Source organism: Chrysemys picta, chromosome 5 (assembly GCF_011386835.1).
Source record: "Chrysemys picta bellii isolate R12L10 chromosome 5, ASM1138683v2, whole genome shotgun sequence".
In the NCBI taxonomy this organism is placed as follows: domain Eukaryota; kingdom Metazoa; phylum Chordata; order Testudines; family Emydidae; genus Chrysemys; species Chrysemys picta.
The window spans coordinates 71,252,500-71,275,582 of NC_088795.1; the positions used below are offsets into that span (position 1 = coordinate 71,252,500).

At 41.3% G+C, this 23,083-nt stretch overlaps 1 protein-coding gene across 7 annotated transcripts in view; it reads right to left on the reverse strand.

Moving 5' to 3' along the window:
• Nucleotides 1–23,083, reverse strand: part of SH3RF1 (SH3 domain containing ring finger 1) — a 168,698-nt gene that overhangs the window by 51,290 nt on the left and 94,325 nt on the right. For all 7 annotated transcript variants that reach the window (XR_010601407.1, XR_006172597.2, XM_065596551.1 and 4 more), the window contains exons 5-6: nucleotides 12,365–12,667; nucleotides 10,472–10,582 (exon numbers count right to left, since the gene is read on the reverse strand). Coding sequence is in view for 5 of the 7 variants with exons in the window: in XM_065596551.1 (XP_065452623.1) it covers nucleotides 10,472–10,582; nucleotides 12,365–12,667 (414 nt within the window). In the remaining 2 variants the exon portion in view is untranslated. The remainder of the gene's footprint in view (nucleotides 1–10,471; nucleotides 10,583–12,364; nucleotides 12,668–23,083) is intronic.

Below are 23,083 nucleotides of genomic sequence, written 5' to 3' on the forward strand. Positions count from 1 at the left end.
AGTTACTTTCTTAACACTTGAACTGTAACATCCACAGATGTTACAATACCACTGGCATGGAAGAGTATGGTGAGATATCTCTTGTACTTTTTTTGTTCTGTTAATATACTTAATTGCACACTAGTACCATAGTACAGAATCTCTGTTTTGTTTGTTTTTTAAATAAAAACAGACCATGGAAAGTACTTTGCTGAAGAAGGTTAATGAAATGAAACTAATGGAGTTCAACACCTTAAGTAACTATGACAACAGTTAGACTGCTGGCATACTGACACAGCTGCATATCAGGCTGACCAATATTGTCTCAGGCCTGGTCTATACTAGAAAGTTACGCTGATATAGCTACATCACAAGGATTGCAGGGGTGGTGGGCACAGGCTACACTGAAAAAGCCCAGGTGTAGACACAACTACGCTGAAAGAAGAGTGCTTCTGTCAGCAGAGCTAATGTTATTTGGGGAGATGGTATTACCATACTGATAGAAAAACATCTGTCAGCAGACACAGTATCTACAATAGAGGGCTACGCCAGCATAAGCTCCGGAGCGTGGACATGGCCTCATTGTTTCCTTGTATCCCCTTTGTCTCCATCTGTTGTTTCTTGACTTAAACTGAAGGTAAATCTAGACTTATGGTGGAGTGTAGAGTACAGACATTGCATGCCCAGCTTGCATGGATGTAAATAACAGTGTAGATGCTGAGGCATGGCTCAGAATAGATAAGCAGAGTGCCCTCCATTCTTGACCCTTAGGCAATATACCCTACATAGGTCTCTACAAGCCTAAGAAGTACATCAAACATCTACACATATTTTTAGCAATGTAATATCCCACTACCTCCCCACTGCTGGAGCCTTTCCCTGCCATATAGAAAGGCTCTGGATGCAAGGAAAGGCTCTGGTAGGGGGGTGGCAGCGGAGAAAGGCTCCAGCAGCAGGGAAAGGTTCAGGTCTAACAAAATTCCTAAACTATGACCTGAACTACTAACAAAAGCCACACTAATATAATCCCTCATCACTTCTGGTTGTTTTCCCCAGCCTACCAAAATTATCTTCCTTTTATAAAGACTAAACATCAGACAGCTAGCCTCTTATTTATGCCCCCTCCTGCAGAGTTATTCGTACCATTGAATCGGCTGGTTCAACATGAAGGAGATACAGAGCTAAATGTCATTAGCACACTAAAGCATGACAGTCCGTGCTTCCTTACCAGACACCTTCATATTCAATCACACAAGCTGTGTGTGTGACCAGGATAGAATCCTGCAGTTCCCCCTTTGGGCTAACAAATACCCCTGATTTTCCTCAGAGTCCTCCAAAGTAAAACAATGTGCTACTATTTACTGCAAACTTGTTAACACCACTTCATGTTCAGCAGTATCAAAAGGCAGAAGCATGGACACTGCTGGATAGGAAATCGTTGCCCAAACCCACCAATGTAGTTTCAGTTTTATACCAAAATCTAAAGGCAGAATGATCATGAGGCAACCAATATGACGGTGTCACATTACATTTCTCTTCCTCTACTACTTCTGAATGGAATTCTCTCATTCTACTAGTGCAAATTACCTCCTTCAAAACACCTGTTAACCATCTGCATTTTTCAGTGAAAACCATGGCAAGTATCTTTCTACTATTAGAAGTTATACCATACAAATTATACCTAAATTATTATTTTGTTGCTGTTAGTGTGGAGAGAGATAGAACTCCTGTTGAATTATCATTCCAGGTACAACTTTTTAAAACCATATTCTGAATTTCTTTCAGAAACAGTGAAATTATAGGTCTTGTAAATATAAAATTAAATTTTGCTCATTCAGTACAAGTAGTTTACAATGCATGTAGCTATTACTGCCATTTGAAAATTGTCTCATTCCTAATGCTTATCTCTAAGGATTTTAGCCCAAAGTCATAAATTTCATAGAACTTTTGGCTTTGGTCAAAACAGCATCCACAACTGGAGTATTACAAAGGGAATAAGAATAGCAGTCTTGACATTCTTTGGACCATATGTGTGTATCACCTTCCAAGACAGGCGAGTGCAACCACTCAATCATAGTAGGGCCTTAAACATGAGCACAGCTACAAGATCTACAGGGTCCTTAGCTCCAAGAACTCTCTCAGATTTGTCCTGGAGCCATTTGCTCTCCAGTTCAACCAAGAGGGCTTGTCATACCCTCCCTAGAAAATAAGAGTGCCTCTTATCCAATAGGGGATGGAACAAGACTAACTTTTTCTCCATTAGTCCCCACTGATATATGATAGATACATTGTTTCAGAGATTCTTTAAAGACAGACACTCTTGTTACTTAGAGGAGTTGGTTGGGACTTCCTGTTCTGACTCTTCAGTTCCTCCTCCTTTTTCTTCTCAGCTCAGTTTGTTGTAACATAAAAGGAGCTGTATTAAGTGAACTAAACCTTGTGCCATCTTTGGGTTAGTCCATAGCTAAAACAATAGCCACCACCTTTAAGTAACGTATCAGAAACACGAGCCTGAAATTACTGGGTTGTTTATGGTCATCACAGATGATAACCAGAAACACCAATCGAAGTGTAGCAAAAGTTTTGGGATTAAAGACTCCCTGTTGCGTTCAGATTCCCAAGCAGTTTCCATAATATTCAGAATCAAAGAGGAAAGTTAAAGGGAGACCCTTAAAAAAAAATCAGTAAATAAAAATCAGTGAGCTAGTTCCCACTTCTAAATACAAAAAAAGAAATTAAGACAGCAATGGTTAACAGGTTGTGAATGTCAAGAACCAACTGCACCTATCACTGATATTAATATCATCCAAGAAACCAGGGAGGGTACCTTTCAGACTCATCAGTCCAGAGATGCATAAAAATTGTTTACAGATACAAAATCTACCTTATGCAAGTCCAAAACAGCCATCTGGAACTGTTAGGATCTGTCTAGCACACTATTACAAAGAAGACAGGAGGTTATGAAGCAGGAGAGAAAGGGGAATTTTAAAAGAACTACTGTGCACTCTGTGATCAAAGGCTGCTTGATGTGAAGAAGTGTCTATCATCATCTACAGTAAAAGAATACAAGGGCCACAAGACTGCAGCTTGTATACATAAAAAGAATAAGGCTGCCAGCTCACAGTTTCTTCTTACTGAAAATAAGGTAACAAGAAAAAGAACATTAAGAGTCAAAAGACTTCAGTGCATACAGCTCAGGACTTCAAAGCAAACAGCAGAGAATAAATTAAGATTCCCCATAGGAATTACATGCCTTGCCTAATCAGGAACCTGGTCAAAAAGAAAGCACCACTAGAGGCTGTGAACCAATGATGTCTCTCCCCATCTGGGTTACACTTACTGTTGTGGTTTAACGCTTATGGGTATTGATGCCAAGGCCTTTGTCAGGCATTTTTGAAGAAACTCCAATATAACTAAAGAAACCGGGTAGTTTTAATGACTTGCATGTTTGGCAACAAACAGAGCTACTGGATCTCATAGTATAAAGAAGAGTACTGGTTATGACAGAGGAAAAAACCTTAAGACAGAACTCTGACAAGTTTCTTGAAATCACAATGTTGAATCACACACTTCTTTTTGAGATTGGGTACCTGAGCCAAAAACAAGACCTACTAGTGGACATCTGCAACGTCTCATCTTGCACGGTACAGATGATTATGGTACTGTCTGCCAGTTCTTACAGGTACCCTTGTGAAGGAGAGACAGAGAAGAATAAAAAGCCCCAAAATTACAAAGGCATGTTCTGGAATAGCTTGCAGAGAGTGGCAGTAGGTGCAATAGTAGGGCAGCATGGAATTAAAAAAAGATACTAACAAATCTAAGTAGACACACCTATATCTGGATCTGGATTTCTCTCCTGGAAGAACTGCTCTGCAGTACTGACTGCACAGTGACTTAAATTCGCTGTGAAATGTTTTGTCTCAGAAGATACATTTTTTTATGTCGATAAGATAAAGCTGGATCCAAACACAGAAAACGCACACTAAGTGCCCCTTATCTGAGCTAGGCAACTACTGTTGTGTTGCCTGTACTCACTAGCACTGTCTTCCATATCAAGCTGTCTCTAACAGCTGAAAGCACCTTCCTCAGAGTACAGGGCATGGACTAGAGACAAAACTACTAATGTTAGACATATTTACATCAGCAGGACTAGATAACTTGCATCCAAGAGTTCTAAAAGAGCAGGCCAGTAAGCTCTCTGGACTGTTATAGTTGATTTTTAATAAGTCTTGGAACACTGGGGAAGTTCCAGAGGACTGGAACAAAGCTAATGTTGTATCAATATTTTAAAAAGATAATCAGGATTACCCCACTTAACTATAGGCTTGTCAGCCTGACTTCAGTTCCAGGCAAAACAATGCAACAGCTGATATGGAACTTGGTTAATAAAGAATTAAAGGAGGATAATCTAACTCATGTCAACTAGTATATGTTTAAGGAAAATAAATCTTGTCAAACTAAATTTGATATAATTTTAGATGAGACTATTTAATTTGGTTGATAATAGTGTTGATGTAGTATACTTAAAACTTCCGTAAGACATTTGATTTGGTAAAAATATTTTGATTAAGAAACTGGAATGATACAAAATCAGGAAGGCACATATGAAATGGATTTAAAAACTGGCTGACAGCTCTCAAAATGTATTTGTAAATGGGGAGTCATCATTGAGTTGGTATGTTTCTAGTAGGGTCCCACAGGGATCAGTAATGTTTTTATCAATGACCTGTCTCAACCTGTGCAAGACAGAGCTTATGCTTGTGGGCTGAGGGAAAAGTTTATAGCCACAGTGCAGTCTCCTTTGGTTGAGCCACAATCAAAAAATTCAGTCTGTAGCTCTTGGATTAAAATGAATTAATTCTAAGATCTCACCTAATAGCATTTCTACCATCTCCAGGTGGTTAGAAGACTCAATCCCATCCTGCCAAATGATGATGTGGCCTCAGTTATTCGCACCTTTGTTGCCTCTCAGATGAACTACAGCAATGTGGGTATGGCGTCTTCACAACTCAGGAAACTCCAACTGCTACAGAATGTTGCAGTCCGCTCTCAGCAACACTAGCTACCGTGAACACATCAAATTTGTCCCCCACTCCCCACACTGGTTTCCCATAGAAAAATTAAGCAAGATCAAGACCACAGTCCTTATCTTTGAGACACTTTATGGAGTGGACAAAGGGTGCCTAAAAGATCGACTAAAGCTCTGGGATGAAGATCGTGGTTGACAACTACACTCCTCTGGCAAAACTGAACTCTCAACTATAAGGGTAAAGATTATCTGTGAAGGAGATTGAGCTATTTTGGAGGCTGGCCCAAGACTATGGAAAAAAGGGCCATCACAAACTTCATCACTTTCCACGTGTCTTTGACCTCATCTTCTAAATTAATTTGATTTTAAAAAATAGTGATTAATTACAGTTTTAATTGTACTGTTAAACAATAATAGAATACCATTTATTTAAATATATTTTGATGTTTTCTGCATTTTCAAATACATTGATTTCAATTACAACACAGAATACGAAGTGTACAGTGCTCACTTTATATTATTTTTTATTACAAATATTTGCCCTATAAAAAAGATAAACAAAAGAAATAGTATTTTTCACCTCACCTCATACATGTACTGTAGTTACAATCATGAAAATGCAACTTACAAATGTAGAATTATTATTTTTTTTTTTTTACATAACCTCTTCCGAAATGGTGGCCAAAACATGAAGGGGCATACGAATGTTTAGCATATCTGGCACCTTGCAACGCCAGCTATAAAAATGACATTCAAACACGTTCTCACTTTTAGGTGACACTGTAAATAAGAAGCGGGCAGCATTGTTTCAAGTAAATGTAAACAAACTTGTTTGTCTTAGCAACTGGCTTAACAAGAAGTAGGACTGAGTGGATTTGTAGGCTCTAAAGTTTTACATTGTTTTGTTTTTGAGTGCAGTTATGTAACAAAAAAAAATCTACATTTGTAAGGTGCACTTCCACGATAAAGAGATTGCACTACAGTACTTGTATGAGATGAACTGAAAAATACTATTTCTTTACATTCAAAATGGGAAATGACTGCCTATGAAGGAGTACTGTGGAAAGAGATATGGAAGTCATAGTGGACAACAAGCTAAGTATGAGTCAACAGTGTAACGCTGTTGCAAAAAAGCCTAACATCATTCTGGGATATATTAGCAGATGTTTTGTAAGCAAGGCAGAAGATGTAATTCTTCCACTCTACTCTGTGCTGATTAGGCCTCAACTGGAGTACTGTGTCCAGTTCTGGGCGCCACATTTGAGGAAAGATGTGGACAACTTGGTGAGAGACCAGAGAAGAGCAACAAAAATGCGTAAAGGTTTAGAAAACATGACCTATGAGGGAAGATTGGGTTTGTTTAGTCTGGAAAAGAGAAGACTGAGAGGGGACATGATAACAGTTTTCAAGTACATAGAAGGTTGTTACAAAGAGGAGGGAGAAAAATTATTCTTAACCTCTGAGGATAGGACAAGAAGCAATGGGCTTAAATTACAGCAAGGGAGGTTTAGGTTGAACATCAGGAAAAACTTCTGAACTGTCAGGGTGGTTAAACACTGGAATAAATTGCCTAGGGAGGTTATAGAATCTCTATCATTGGAGATTTTTAAGAGCAGTTTAGACAAATACCTGTCAGGGATGGTCTAGATAATACTTAGTCCTGCCATGAGTGCAGGGGACTGGACTAGATGACCTCTCGAGGTCCCTTCCAGTCCTATGATTCTATTTATCTTTTTTACAGTGCAAATATTTGTAATAAAAATAATATAAAGTGAGCACTGTACACATTGTATTCTGTGTTGTAACTGAAATCAATACATTTGAAAATGTAGAAAACATCAAAAATATTTAAATAATTGGTATTCTATTATTGTTTAACAGTGCGGCTAAAACTGTGACTAATCAGGATTCATTTTTTTAATCGAGTTAATTTTGTTTTGGGTTCACTGTTTGAGTTAACAGAGTAGCAGCCGTGTTATTCTGTATCCGCAAAAAGAACAGGAGTACTTGTGGCACCTTAGAGACTAACAAATTTATTAGAGCATAAGCTTTCGTGGGTGGGCTGTAGCCCACGAAAGCTTATGCTCTAATAAATTTGTTAGTCTCTAAGGTGCCACAAGTACTCCTGTTCTGTTTGAGTTAACTGTGATTTACAGCCCATATATCTATATCTATCTATATATTATAATCTTATAATACTATAGAATATAAAAATATTCCCAAAACAAAAACCCTCCACTGCATACACTTCTCCCTCTGGGAGAACGGATGAGAGAACAAAAGCATGACATATATTAATCATGTAACTTTATGCACTACTGGAAGGTGCTCAGATACTACAGTGATGAGAGTGGTGTAAGAATCTTCATAGAATAGAACAGAAGTAGTTAAAAGAATATTATTACTGGTAAAATTTGCAAATGATACAAAGATTGGGGACTGGTAAGTAATGAAGAGGATAGGCACTGGTTCAACATGATCTGGATCTCAACAATCAGCAATTTGTGTTTCAATATGGCCAAATATAAGATCTTACCTTTAGGAACAAAGAATGAAGACCATACTTACAGAATGGGGGGGGGGAGCTATCATGGGAAGCAGTGACTTAAAAAGACTCGAGGATCATGTTGGATAATAAACTGAACATGAGCTCTCAGTGCAACGCAAGACCAAAAGGACTAACGAGGTCCTTGAATGCACAAACAAAGAAATATCAGATAAGAGTAGAGAGGTTATATTACCTCTGTATTTGGCACAGGTGCACCTACCATTGGAATATTGTGTCCAGTTCTGGTATCCACAATTCAAGGATGTTGAAAAACTGGAGAGGATTCAGAGAAGAGCCATGAGAATAAGTAAAGGATTGGAAAACATGCCTTATAATGAGAGATGCAAGGAGCTGAATTTATTTAGCTTGTATGATGGAATATACTCTGTATTCACATCCTATATGCTACTGTAATAATCTTTGTACAAAGTATGCCTGTAGGTATCATTTGAAAACTCATAATCTGCTGGTCAGTATTGTCCTGGTAAAATATGTGTGGCAACACTGTACATGAAGTTAAAAGATCCCCCTGTATGGTGTTATTAACACACGTTCCAAACCCCATAGCCCTGCCCAAACAGAAGCTGGCAAACTGATCTGTCCTAAACAAAGAAATGTGTGCTTGCCTTAATTTGCATTTAAGCAGTAAACAGAGTCATCAAGAAGGAAGGGAAGACAAAGGAAGTTCAAACAGGTGAAAAAAACAGCAGGGAATGAGACTCCTGGATCTCAGCTGGAAATTTTTTCAAGAGGGGGACTGAAACTATAAAAAGGAGGGACAAACATCCCATGGCACCTCTTTTTCTTTCCCTGCCCATCGCATTCACTGCACCTGAAGAGACAAAGAAAGCAGCCACTGGACTCTGTGGGAGACTTTGGTCAGTAAGACTGCTGAAAGCATGTCATGAGAAAACTTTGCTTTGAATCTATATAGTTTCTTAAGCTAGGCACCAGTAAGTGTTTTATCTTTATTTTTCTTGTAACTATTTCTCACTTTTATGCCTCATTACTTTCACTTGAAATCTCTCTCTTTGTAGTTTTATTGTTTTATCTAATCCAGTGTGCTCAAACTGAGGTGCTGGGTGATGTCATTTGGAGTAACAAATTGTGGGCATATTATTCCCTTAAAGGAATAATGGACTTAATATATTTGTACTGTCCAGGAGTGGGCTGGGCAGTATAGGACTATCATGGGGTGTATGTACCACATGCTAGCCCAGCAACCAAAGAGTTAATATAGGCACTGCTGGCCACTGCTGATCGGCAGTCTGACAGCTGCTGGGAGAATAAAAGGGCTGGGAAGCAGAAGAGCGGGAAGGCTAACAGAGGAGGAGTGAGCAGACTGGAAAAAGGAATGTCTATGCTAGAGACATGCCCAGGGACAACAACCCTGAAAAGCGACCAACAGATTGAAGAGCCTACAGAGGCCTGAGGGAAGGTAGAAAGGAGCTCAGGGCACTGTCAGAGTTGGTGAATGCTGACTCTCCTTGTCTAGCTTGAAGGCCCTGAACTGGAACCCAGAGGAGTGGGTGGGCCTAAGTTCCATTACCAACCCCCATGATAGATCTGAGAACAGATGGAGTTTCCAGATTCCTGGACACCAAGAATGGACAGACAGCCCTGCTGAGCTGAGTGATCCAGAGCCATGCCCCCGTTTGTTCAAGGGGACACTGTTGCACTGACCCTGCCTCATAAGGCCTTACATTTTGGGGGGGAAATATGGGACTGGGAGTGTGTTGGGGTCACCCTGTGATAATTTTTAAGGCTGGTAAGAGCCAAGGTGTGGATGGCTGGCTGCAGAACACTCACAGACATAGCTGGGAGTGACATACATGCTGGAGGCGGTTTGTGAACAGTCTAGGTTGGGGGCCACAGCAGCAAGACATTATAAAGGGCACTGTAGGTTACAAGGTAGGGGTGATTCAGCTACTCATTAGTCTGGATTGTACCCTGGTATGTCACAACCTGTCAAAGAGAAGGTTAAGGGATAACTTAATCACAGTCTACTAGTGCCTACATAGGGAACAGAAAATTTAAAATAGAGACCTCTTCAATCTGTCAGACAAAGGTATAAAAAGATTCAATGGTTGGAAGTTATACAAACTGAGACTAGAAATAATGTGCAAATTCTTAACAGAGAGGGTAATTAACCATTGGAGCAACTGACAGGGGCTATTATGGATTCTCCATCACTGGCAATTTTAAAATCAAAATTACATGTTTTTCTAACAGATATGCTCTAGTTCAGCCACAGCTATTGGATTTGCAAAAGGAATTAAGTCAGGAAAGGTCTACAGCCTGTTTTATGCAGTGGTCAGACTAAATTATAAGAATGGTCCCTTTTGGCCTTAAAAACAGAATCTCTGAAAACAGGAGAGCTAACAGACTTTGCTGCAAATGCGACTATAGTATTTGATATTCAGAGAGGGCAGACAAGATAATCAAAATAGACTCATTTGATTTAGAAATGGAAGACCCAGGTACAGCAGATAGTTCACGGATTCTTCCATTATAGTTCTGGGTACTGAATGCAGGAGGGACAAAGATCGAGAAGTTGAGGATTGAAGCAAGTTGCTCTTCATGAGACATTTCTTGCCCCTTTTTCTTAGTTTATCTGCTTTCTGACTCATGTTGAGTAAAAATTTTGTTCTCTTGGGAAGGGGCAGGAGTATGCTTCTCATACTTACTCCATAGCAAGGCAGAGCAAGACTGGGGAATGAAAGGCATAGGATGCTGTTCAGGATCTTTAGTGCCAAACTTTTGCCATAGTTCGATGTATGCCACTGCCTATCACAGATTTAATCACATCAAACAACCCAGAAGTTTCTAACTAGTTTACCAGAATTGCAGAAAGGAGAACAACGATGGAGACAAAAGATGCACAAGGAGCCTCAGTTTTGTCAAATGCTACTTACGCCAAGAGCAGCTTGGTAGGTGACCTCAGATGGGAAGGTAAATGAAGGCCCAGTTGTAACCGGGCTGCTAGGGGGCGGGGTCACAATAAGCCCTGTGGTACTGATATGAACCTGTAAAAAAAAAAAAAGACTGATGTCAGTTTTAGGTAGTTCGTAAAACAATAGATTGTCAAGGTAGATTGCCGCACCTTTTGATTAATGTACTACCAGCACTCTTCTGTGAATACCATCATCAGCAACTTTAGCTTGTTACTTTGACTTTCTGATAGTAATTTACATAGAATATTTGTATTACATGACACTGCTCATTTTTCAGGCTCTATATAAGCCAGAAATAATTTTTCAGAAAAATTGGGAGCTATACATGCAACTATCTGGGTGAAAAACACTATATGTTTATTTTTCACTAAATAGCAGAGAGCAAATGAGTTTAAATATAAAATATTTAATTAGTTTGTAAACTTCATGTGAAATCCTCTCAGCATTTTATAGCTTTCATTAATATATTCTCCCCACAACTGTCAACTTTACAAATACTGTAATACAGAAGACTGTTCATCAAACACAGTAGTGTGTAATCAAGACTTTGGAGCAGGGGCGGGCAAACTTTTTGGCCTGAGGGCCGCATCGGGTTTTGTAAATTGTATGGAGGGCCGGTTAGGGGAGGGGGTTGTGGCCCGGCCCCCGACCTCCTATCTGCCCCCCCCACGGGACTCCTGCTCCATCCAACCCCCCCCGTTCCCTGATGGTCCATCTGGGACCCCTGCCGCATCCACACACCCCCGCTCCCTGTCCCCTGACTGCCCCTGGCCCCCGCCACCCCATCCAACCCCTCCTCTCATTCCTGATGGTGCCCCATCCAACCACCCCTTCTCCCTGTCCCCTGACTGCCCTCGGAACACCTGCCTCTGACTGCCCCCTGCCGCCCCATCCAACCCCCCTCCTTCCTGACTGCCGCCCCTCCCAGGACCCCTGCCCCCATTCAACCCCGTCTCCCCCCCCAACCACCATCCACACCCCCACCCTCTGACCACCACCCCGAACTCCCCTGTCCTCTATTCAATTCCCCCCTGCTCTCTGCCCCCTTACCGCACTGCCTGGAGCACCGGCGGCTAGCGGCACTACAATCGTGCCACCCGGCTAGAGCCGGGCCACGCTGCTGCTGCCACCACACAACACAGAGCAGCGGGTCAGGCCGGGCTTTGCAGCTGCACTGTCCCAGGAGCTCACAGCCCCGCGACCCAGAGCATTGCGCCGGCGGCAGAGCGAGCAAGCTGAAGCTGCGCAGGAGGAGGGACAGCAGGGGAGGGGCTGTGGGTGAGCCTCCCGGGCCAGCTCGGGGGCCGGGCAGGACAGTCCTGTGGGCCACATCTGGTTTGCCCACCCCTGCTTTAGAGGAACATTCGAGGTTTTTAAAAAATAGAATCAGATATAATCTAAAACTCTCCCTTATCAATATCAGAAATGACATCAGAGATTGTTCAAAGTCCAAGAGTTTCTGTAGTCAAATTTATCTTTTACCATGATTGCTCTTTGTTAATTTTCAGTATTTTATTCAATTTGGAGAACAAAAATTAAACTGACTAGTCTAGTTTCTGGTTTCCATATATTATAATAAATCTGCTGATGGTTTTCTTTTATTTACAGAACTTCAAGAGAATGCTTAAACTGAAAAACCTTTCTATTCATAACACAGTAGGCTTTGCAAACAAAAACAAAAATCTCCCCAAACCCTTAAATGTGGAGCCTAACCTAGTTGAAAACAACCCTTTACATATAATGTATTACATATGTTTAGTCTGAAAGGATCAGAAGCCTTTATTATGACAAAAATGCTTTAGAATATTCATTAAAATGTATGAAATGTTTTGTATTTAATTTCAGGTAGCTTACCTGAGAAGGAGCACTGCAGGAGAGGCCTGTCAGTTCACTTATACGGGCAGCCGCTGTGGGGTTACTGGAGCTGATGAGGACAGGAGGACTAATTTCCATCGAGTGACGGTTTTGAGAAGACTGCGAGGACTTGTTGGACATGGTAAGGGAGGTAAAGGAGTGCCGTTTTTTGGTGTTCTTCTTTGTATCAGTGTGCTTTTGGACTGAATTGTTGTGGGATGCCCCAGAGGTACCTTCTCCAGAGTCAACAGCAGAACCTGAGGGCTTATCCAACTCTATAAGCTGCTTGGCTGCTGTATTAAACTGCAAAACAACCAACACATTAAGAAATTATTTTAGAAATCTTTAATTTAAGAAAAATAATTAAGTAGTTGACTGGACAGAGGAAACACTTCTAGACTTTACTTTTATTCATAAATAAGAATCAAACTGAAAACTATGGAATTCAGAACTCTTTATGATGTACTAACTCACTCTATAACTAGATGTCCTACAGGTACAAGTTTTTCATTATATCCTACTTAAGTGAAGTTTGATATGGTCCCGGTGAATGTCCATTCCACAGTAAGACTTTTGAGATTTTCCAAAGAGATGTGACACAAGCCTGAAGACCTAATGCTTTTGTGGTCACTTCTGCTAATGGATTTCACAACTCTTGCATGTTTGATTAGCATCAGCAGTAATAAAAGCAACAGACTTTTTGTTTTACTTTATCCATAATTTATCCATTAATATCTTGTCTATTATGATAAATTACATTATATTATGTAGGCAACTAAATCCTGTCTCTGCAATAAAGAAGTAAAGAATCTTAGGCATTTTAATCTTCTGACAGTCAGCAGATTAACACTAGATAAAATAAAATAAAATATAATTTAGAAGGGTAAGAGTTTATTCTTCATAAAACCACGTTAACAACTGCCAGGAAATTCTATTTATAGCTTTAAACTATTGTAAGAAACAGTGTAGGGAGACATATTCATTCATGAACTAAAGTACATCAATACAAGTAGACGGCAAGCGCTTCTTTAAACATATTAATCCACATTAAAAATAATGCCCATTTTAATGTGAATAACCTCTATTTGGAAAATTTGTTTGTATTTTGCGGGGGAGGAGGGATTTTTTTCATGAAGAACCAATTAAGAACAATCAAGAGGAAAATATAGGATTGCTTACTAAGGAGTCACTGTTTTTTTAACCTCAGCATAGTCTTTTCTTTATTTACCTTAGCCATTTTCCTGGGAGTTATAAGACTCCTGCTATGTTTAGGGGAAGTTTAAAAAATGCTTTATTTCACCAAAGCCTCACTATATAATTATTGTATTATTTGTATTCTGGCAGCCCCCACACTGAGTTAGGTGCTGTCCACACAAAGGAAGCCAGCCCATGCCCTGAACAGTTTACAATCTAAGAAGATAAGTACTATACAAAAGGTGGGAGACAGGGATAAAACATACAGTTAAAATAGTGTGCGTGTGTACATGTGTACAAATATGCCTGTATTTGTATACATATACAGACTTCAACAACAAAAATTAGCTATCCCCAACTGCCTTCTACTTTAGCCAATATTAGTTGGCAAATTTCATGTAAACTTCATAATACAAATGGGTCTTCAACTGGTATTTGAAGGATCCGTTCAGGGAGGAAACTCAATGCCAGCGGGAGTGTGTAGAAAAAAGCCCCACAAGTGTGGGAGAAACAGACAAATGGGGGTAAAGGCTGGAATTACCAGAGTAGTGGAGGATTGACATAAAAACAGACAAAAGCAGATAAGCAGGAAAGGGCAGAGTTGTGCAATGCCTGGAAGGCAAGGACAAAAGATTTGAACTTAGTGCCATGGAAAGGGGAAGGCAGAGGAGGCATTCAAAAAGAGTGGGATGACATGGCCAATGCAATAATCCTGAAGATGATTTTAGTGTTTGGAATGGAGTAGAGAAGAGCAATATGAGTTTCACAGAAGGCACAGGATTAAACAACATGGTGGCAAACATTTCCAAGACCTGTGTATACTACAACTTCCCCTGTTGCTACCACTGGTGGTGAATTATATCTTTCAAAGCCTGTTAGTGCAGGCAAGGCCAAAAATAACCTAGTGCAGTTCCTGTTCCATTGTAGAAAGAGACTAACCATAATGGTTATACACACAGCTCTGCCAATGAATTTGCAAAACCGTGCTCCTTATTTAGTATTGAGATTCAACATTTTATAAAAAGACTAAAACCATGTTTTTAAGAAGCTAAGGGAAACATTTTATGCTAATTTATTATAGAGCTTTAAATTGATTAAATTCCAGATATGTGGGCTGGAGAACACAAAGCAAGAAAAAAATGTTAACAAGAAGCTGAAGAAAATTGCTCTGCCACTTGAATTCTCATGGTTCTATCCTGCAGACTGGGTAAGTAGCTAGGCACTGTGAGGATTAGACATACTGCAGATTTGGTACTCCTATCCATTTTATTCTTCCATCTCAGATTAAAATTCTTCCTATCATTCACAAGAATGTGCACATCCTAGCTCCTAGCAAAACATGTTTTACATAATGGCAACGACAGTTTAAGTTCCCATCCATTTCTATTCCCTGTCTGCAATGTATGTAATAAAGATTTTGTTCCCAGATGACCCAGAATTACAGAAAGAAAACCAATACTTCATTTACAAAGCAAGAATCACCTATTGGGGAAGAGCAATTAAATGAGTGAAAGGCTTACCCAAGGGTCTCAAAATCCACTGCGAAAAGCTCCCTCAGGTAACTGTTCCACTTAATTATGTTTGTTGACTTTCTGAAACTAATAATGCCTGCAGGATCTGCTTCCTCTATACAGAGGGAACCCCAAATTAGAGAAAGATTTTGGCATGTTTATGTGATTAATCCAAGTTTAGTCAAGCATAAGGAATCTGCTGAACTCTCTTAGGCAGGGAAACAAACACGAAAGAGTATCAGAGGGGTAGCCATGTTAGTCTGGATCTGTAAAAAGCAACAGAGTCTCCTGTGGCACCTTTAAGACTAACAGATGTATTGGAGCATAAGCTTTCATGGGTGAATACCCACTTTGTCAGACGCATGTAATGGACATTTCCAGAGGCAGTTATAAATATGCAGGCAAGAATCAGTCTGGAGATAACGAGGTTAGTTCAATCAGGAAGTGTGAGGTCCTCTGCTAGCAGTTGAGGTGTGAACACCAAGGGAGGAGAAACTGCTTTTGTAGCTGGCTAGCCATTCACAGTCTTTGTTTAATCCTGATTTGATGGTGTCAAATTTGCAAATGAACTGAAGCTCAGCAGTTTCTCTTTGGAGTTTGGTCCTGAAGTTTTTTTGCTGTAAGATGGCTACCTTTACATCTGCTATTGTGTGGCTAGGGAGGCTGAAGTGTTCTCCTACAGGTTCTCCACACGAAAGAGTGTCATATAGGCTAAATAGTGCAATGCACTGTTTATTGGCCTTTCCTTAAAAAGGATCTGGAGACAGTAACAGTTGCAGAGTATAGCTACTCATTTCTTCCTTGGGATAGGAAAGGGAGAGCTCATCAGATCTGCTCTCTTATGTGCATGAGCTTCAAACACATCAGAAGATCAGTGAAGCACACATCCCCACCCCTAAATACAAAGCACAAGGAAATAAGCTGTACCACATTTATGTTCCATTTATTAGTTCCCTCTTCTCAACCTCAACTACCTGTCATCTACCACCCACAGCCCACTTTCAACCTGAATACTAATGGCACACTTGAACTCTGACTCAGCATTAGGCTGGGGCTAAGTCTCTCTCGGTCAAGGATCCTTGATTGTGAAATTCCCATACAGGCTACTTTTAGGGCACCCTTCAAGACCCATTTATTTCACTTGGCTTATTTATTTGGAGGACTCTCTTTTCAATGTGAATGTAAAGAAGGTTATTTAAAATGAATACTTCTCTTTAAATAAATTTGACATGTACCAGAGTATGATTTTTCCATTAAGAACATGAAGTGCTCTTTTTGAAAGCAATGAAAAACATTGACTTTTGCATAATTTTTCCATTGTACATTCCAGGCTGACAAGACAAGTGAAGACAAGTTTATATAAAACGTTTCATTCAACTGTTCTTGATTTAACATTACTAGAAGAGACTCTAATTTCCCCCCCAACACTATAATTAAGACTACTTTGTCTAATGGTGATTGACAGCAAGTCTAGCCTAATAAATGCAAGATTTTAAAAAGTACTGAGTCAGGAATTCAAGCTCCCTAAAGGAATGGAGATAATTAAAAAATGAAACATGTTTTGAACTACTTTTTTGATGGTTTGGGGCTAGGGCGGGAAGAAGAAGGTTAGTAAGGAACATGACTGATTTGGTAGGTAAATCTTGAGTTCTCACTGACTAAATTTGCAAACTGAAGGATGGATTCAATGCTACGAAATTATACTATCTTCTTAAAATTCTACCAAAATGAACATTTCACTTGTATTGTTAATACTAGTATGTTTTGTGCATTTGGTATAGATTCCCTTTTTAAAAGACTACTGGTGGATTATTGTAAGAATGCTTGCCATTCATTCCACTGCAGTTTCAACAGGGTACTGCACATTACAGAAATTTGAAAATAATATTTTCCTCTCTATATGCCCTATAACTGAAAAGTGTTTCCCAAAAAACTCTATACTCCATATGCCCACTTTACTTTCTAGCTGTTACTGGAGACTTAAAAAATCTTTAGATTTGGAGGAAAACGTATGTGGATTTCATTAATTGTTGAAGAAAGAAAGAAGGATCAAATTTGGAGTTTATTTAGGAATGTACATTGTACTCAGCACTATAGTCAATGCATACTGATTGGTCTTGACTGGATAACTTTGGTGTTCTGATTACTCTTCTGAATTGAAAGTTTTTTTATAAGAAGACATAAAATCAAAAAAGTTATGAAACTAAACACACAGTTCTAGGCTCAAAAATAACTTTTCCCCTTCAATGTGCAAGAAAGTAGTTTAGTTGTTTTTAATGTGCAGTAAAGAGGAATCTGATATTAGTGGTCACCACATGTAGCAATTATTAAGCTACAATGAACAAATCTTACTTTTCGAAAGCCAGCGCTTACATTTACCTCTGTAGCAAACAATGATTTAAAAAAAAAAAAAAAAATTGGTGCAAGGTTCAAATTGAAATTTGTTTTGTTTTGTTTTCTTTGATGTTTTCAGAGGCAAGAAAGAATTTCAGTGCAATTTATCTACAGTTAAAAAATGTAACAGCTTGGGTGAGACCCAATTACAACATGACTGGACACCCTTGCCATTAAAACACTTCTCAGAATTGATTTACTCTTTGCTTTTATATCATAAGTTTAATTTTGCAAAATTATTCAGATATAAATGATCCAAAAGAGTGGAATAGAGTGCCCCAAATTTAACCATGTAACAACCATGTCTTCGAATACATTTACTGGTGAAAACTTGGTCCCATTATAGTCAATAGGAGTTTTTCCATTGACTTCAGCGGAGACAGGATTTCACCCTATGTCTGCACAATACGAACAAACCAATGGTATTTATATAAATAAAAACAATAGAAATCCCATTATAGCACTAATTACACCTCAGTTATTGGTTTCAGACACTTGTTTGTAAAACTGGGTGCAAATAAAACCATTCCTATTTCTCCAAAAAGGACGTTGACTGAGCGAACAGCCTTTGTTGTGAAAGATGTCTATGATCTGGAGGTTTTGACATTTTAAGCACAAAAGCACATGTCCAAAAATATGTATTTATGTTGCATACATCATTGTCTTGAAAGAAGCTGTTATAGTCTGTCATAATATTAATAATATTAAAGTTTAACATAATTTTGTTTGTATCAATCACCTAAACCTTTTAAAGTGATATGAGAATTGTTATATAATCCAAGAAAAAAGGTAATTCAAGGTGAAGGCTAACAGCATTCTGCACATCCCACTGCTCCTCATTATACCACGTTTTGGATCAATTCATGCTGTAACATGCCATAGGCCAGAACCTGCAAGACCCTGAACATCTTCTGTGATATGTTCAGCATCCTCAACTCCCATCTGACTTTAGTTTGCTTACCATGTAACAGTAATAAGAATGATGAATATATAAAACACTCTCACAGAGACCGTCTGAGAACTGTGCAAGAGTTAAAATAAAAGAAACAATTAAAACATCATAAAACAAATACTATGAAAACACAAGAGACAACTTTTTTTAAAAAGAGGGCAGGGCAAGGGAATGGCTAATACAAGGGACAAAAAATGCGATCAACATAGAAAAACCCACTGGGAAAGAAAAGTTTTCAATTATTTATGTAAGTTAGATAAGGGATGGGTAGAAGTAGATATCCAGGGACAGCAAATACCACATGCTAAAGGCCATCAGAAAGACTTTGTCATAAGCTGATCTGAGTGTGATGGTAGAAATTGACTGGTGTTAGAGAAGACACACTCACCTGGCCAAAGCTCGTGGATAACTCTTGAATACAGACAGATAGACTTCACAAATAATGCAGGTTAAAATAATAGCTCATTATTTATTTGACAGAAAGGCTGAGAACACCTCAAAAGCAAATGTTAGGGAAAATACAAGTACTCAAATGTGCTAAGTTTGAAGTGTACAATTATGTAGTTAGATCTAAGATGCTCCTGGATATACAGTTAGTAGCTGTGGCCAAGATTTTCTATCTTTCATAGGCAGGAAGGTGATATCTTTTCTTTTGGATGGTCTCTTCACTACAATTATCGTTGTTTTTCTCCCCTCAAGATCAGACTACAATAACATACTCTGTATGGAGTGACACATTAGAACTATCCAGAACTTAAACTAGTGTAGAATGTAGGAGCCTACTTGTTACAGAAGGATAATCTTAGTTTCTTGGGGTTAAGGCACTGGACTGGGAAAAAACGATTACTAATCTTGTTCTTCGAGATGTGTTGTTCATGTCCATTCCAATCAGGTGTGTGCGCGCTCACGTGCATGGTAGCTGGAAGATTTTTCCCCTAGCAGCATCCGTCGGCCTGGGCGTCCCCTAGAGTCGCGCCTTCCTGGCGCTCAATATAGAGCCCTGTCGACCCGCCACCCCCTCAGTTCCTTCTTGCCGGCTACTCTGACAGAGGGGTAGGACAGTGGGTATTGGAATGGACATGAACAACATATCTCAAAGAACAAGAGTTATGAGAAGTTGAGAAACTTTTTTTTTTCTTTCGAATGCTTGTTCATGTCGATTCCAATTAGGTGACTCACAAGCCCAAATTTAGGTGGTGGGGTCGGAGTCGTCCACTGAGTGGAGTACTGTTCGTTCGAAGGCCTCATCGTCTCTGACCTGCTGGATAATTGCATAGTGCATGGCGAAAGTATGGACGGAGGACCATGTCACTGTTCTGCAGATTTCCTAAATGGGAACCTGCGCGTGGAACACTTTTGATGAAGCCTGAGCCCTGGTGGAGTGCACAGTGATTGGAGGTCCAGGAACCCCTGCCAGGTTGTAGCACTCATGAATACAGGATGCTGTCCATGACGAGATGCGTTGTGACGATACCAGCAGACCTTTCATTCTGTCCACCACTGCCACGAATAAATGGACCGATTTTCTGAATGGTTTTGTTCCCTCGATATAAAAGGCTAGTGATCTGCAGACATGCAGAGATTAGAGTCTCTGTTCCCTGCCGCTGGAATGAGGCTTAGGGTAGAACACGGGGAGAAAAATGTCCTGGTTAATGTGAATCTGTGACACAACCTTTGGGAGGAAAGCAGGATGAGGTCTGAGCTGAACCTTATAGAACACGGTGTAGGGAGGCTCTGATGTTAGGGCCCTGAGCTCAGACACCCTCCTGGCTGAGGTTATCGCTACCAGGAACGCCACCTTGTAAGAGAGGTACAGCAGGGACCATGTCATCAACGGTTCAAAGGGTGGTCCCATGAGCCTAGAGAGGACCAGGTTGAGGAGGTCCCAGGTGGGGACAGGCTGACGGACGTGAGGATACAGTTTGTTGAGTCCTTTTAAAAATCGGCTGACCATAGGGTTAGTAAACAATGAGCGGCCCCTTGCACCCAGATGGAAGGCCGATATGGTGACTAAGTGCACCCCTACTGAACACAACAAAAGCCCTTGCTGCTTCAGATGGAGGAGATAGTCCAAAATGAGCTGCACTGAGGCTAGCATCAGGGTCGAATGGCGCAGCGCTGACCAAATTGAAAATTTCTTTCACTTGGCAAGGTAGGTGGCTCTCATAGAGGATTTCCTGCTGCCAAAGAGGACGGGTCTGACCTGGTCTGAAGAGGAAAGCTCCATCAGGTTCAACCATGGAGCTTCCACGTCATGAGGTGAAGCAAGTCAAGGTTCAGATGTTCAAGACAACCGTGATCTTGCATCAGAAGGTCTGGGAAGAGTGGAAGGGTGACCAGGGCTTCCACGGACATGTCTAGGAGAGATGTGTACCAGTGCTGTCAGGGCCAATCTGGTGCTATCAATATGACCTGAGCTCCTTCCCTCCAGATCTTGAGGAGTACCTTGTGAACAAGTGGTATGGATGGAAAGGTGTAAAAGAGATGGCCTCCCCATGAAAGGAGGAATGTGTCCACTCGGGAGCCCAGGCTGTGATTCTGGAAAGAGCAGAACTGCTGGCACTTCCTGTTGTGTTGCGTGGCGAATAGGTCTATCTGGGGAAAGCCCCACCTCTGGAAGATTGAGACCACGATGTCCGGGTGAAGGGACCACTCGTAGGCGTGAAACAACCTGCTGAGGTGATCCACCAGCTCTTTCTGTACCCCAGGGAGGTATGACGCTTCCAGGTGTATTGAATGTTTCACACAGAAGTCCCACAGCATGAGGGCTTCCTGGCACAGGGGAGAGGAGCATGCACCCCCAGTTTGTTGATATAGCACATTGCTGTTGTATTGTCCATCATAACGGATACACAATGTCCCATTAAGTGTTCACAGAAGGTCTGGCATGCCAGGCACATCACTCTCAGCTCTCTGACGTTGATGTGGAAGGCCAGGTCTGCCTGATACCAGAGACCCTGGGTCCTGCGGTCTCCCAGATGAGCTCCCCGAGCCAAGTCTGATGCATCCGTCACTAGTGACTGAGACGGCTGCGGAGTGGTGAAGGGAACCTCTGAGCACACCTCCTAAGGGTTGAGCCACCACAGGAGGGAGTCAATGACTGGGCGAGGCAGGGTCATGAAACTGTCCAACCTGTCCCGGCCTGGGCGATATAGTGACGCGAACCACGACTGAAGAGGTCGAAGCCTGAATCTGGCATGCTGCAACACATAGGTACAGACAGCCACGCATCCGAGAAGCTTCAGGTAGTTTCTTGCTGTGGTGGTGGGAAACTGTCTGGTGCCCTGAATGATATCCGTCAGGTCCTGAAACCTCACTTGAGGCAGGTATACCTTGGATCGGATCAAATCCAGTACTGCCCCTATAAACTCTATCCTCTGGATGGGGGACAGAGTCGATTTTGCTTCGTTCAGAAGGTGACCCAGGTTGTCGAAGGTGGCTCTGATGAATCTGACCTGAGCCTCCACTTGGGTCTTGGAGAGGCCCTTGATCAGCCAGTCGCTGAGGTACGGAAACAACTGTAACTGGTGCATGCGCAAGAACACAGCGATGAGTGCCATGCACTTGGTGAAGACTCAAGGTGCTGCTGACAGGCCAAACAGAAGGACTATAAACTGGTAGTGGGTACCATTCACCACAAATCTTAGGTACTTCCTGTGGGGCTGAGTGATTGCAATACGGAAATACACATCCTTCAAGTTGAGGGCGGCATACCAGTCTGCTGGATCCAGTGATGGGATGATTGAGGCCAAAGAGACCATGCAGAACTTGAGTTTCTTCACGAACTTGTTGAGTTCTCGCACGTCCAAGATGGGTCTGAGGCCACCTTTGGCTTTCGGTATAAGGAAATACCAGAAATAAAAACCCTCGCCCCTGTGCTCCTGAGGAATCTCCTCTACTGCCCTTAGAGATAGGAGCGACTGCACCCCCTGGATACAGAGCTGCTCATGAGAAGGGTCCCTGAAGAGGGACATGGAAGGGTGGGAGGGCACGGAATTAGATGGAGTATCCCCTCTCTACCATGCAAAGCACCCAACGGTCCGAGGTGATATGGGACCATGCATAGTAGAAAGGAGATAGTCGGGATGAGAAGGTAAGGTGGGGTGGATCCAGTTGGGGATCTGGTACACCATCCTTGACAGCACCTTCAAAAGGCCTGTTTCGGCCCAGAGGTTGGTTTAGATTGGTCAGAGCCCTGGCCTGAGGACAGGTGAAGTTGCCTTCTGCCATTCCTGTTCCTTCTCCATGAGCTGTCCTGATGGTTCTGCAGCTGGTAGAACCGTGGAGGAGGTTATGGCCTAAAATATTTATGCTGTATAGCTAGAGTATGGAGGCCCAGCGATTTGAGAATGGCTCTCGAATCCTTTAGGCTCTGCAGCCTTTTATCTGTCTTTTCGGAAAATAGACCTGAAGGGGAGGTTCTGAATCATTTGTTGGAGCTCCTATGGCAAGCCTGAGACTTGGAGCCAGGAGCCCCACCTCATAGCTATGCCTGTGGTCATCACACGAGTAGCTGCATCCGGTGTGGCTTTTAGCGAAGCCCTGGAAATGAGCTTCCCTTCCTCCACGAGAGCTGAAAACTTGGCGCAGGAGTCCTGAGGCAACAGCGCCGCAAAATTAGCCATTGCCCTGCATGTGTTGAAACAGTACCTGCTGACAATGGCCTGC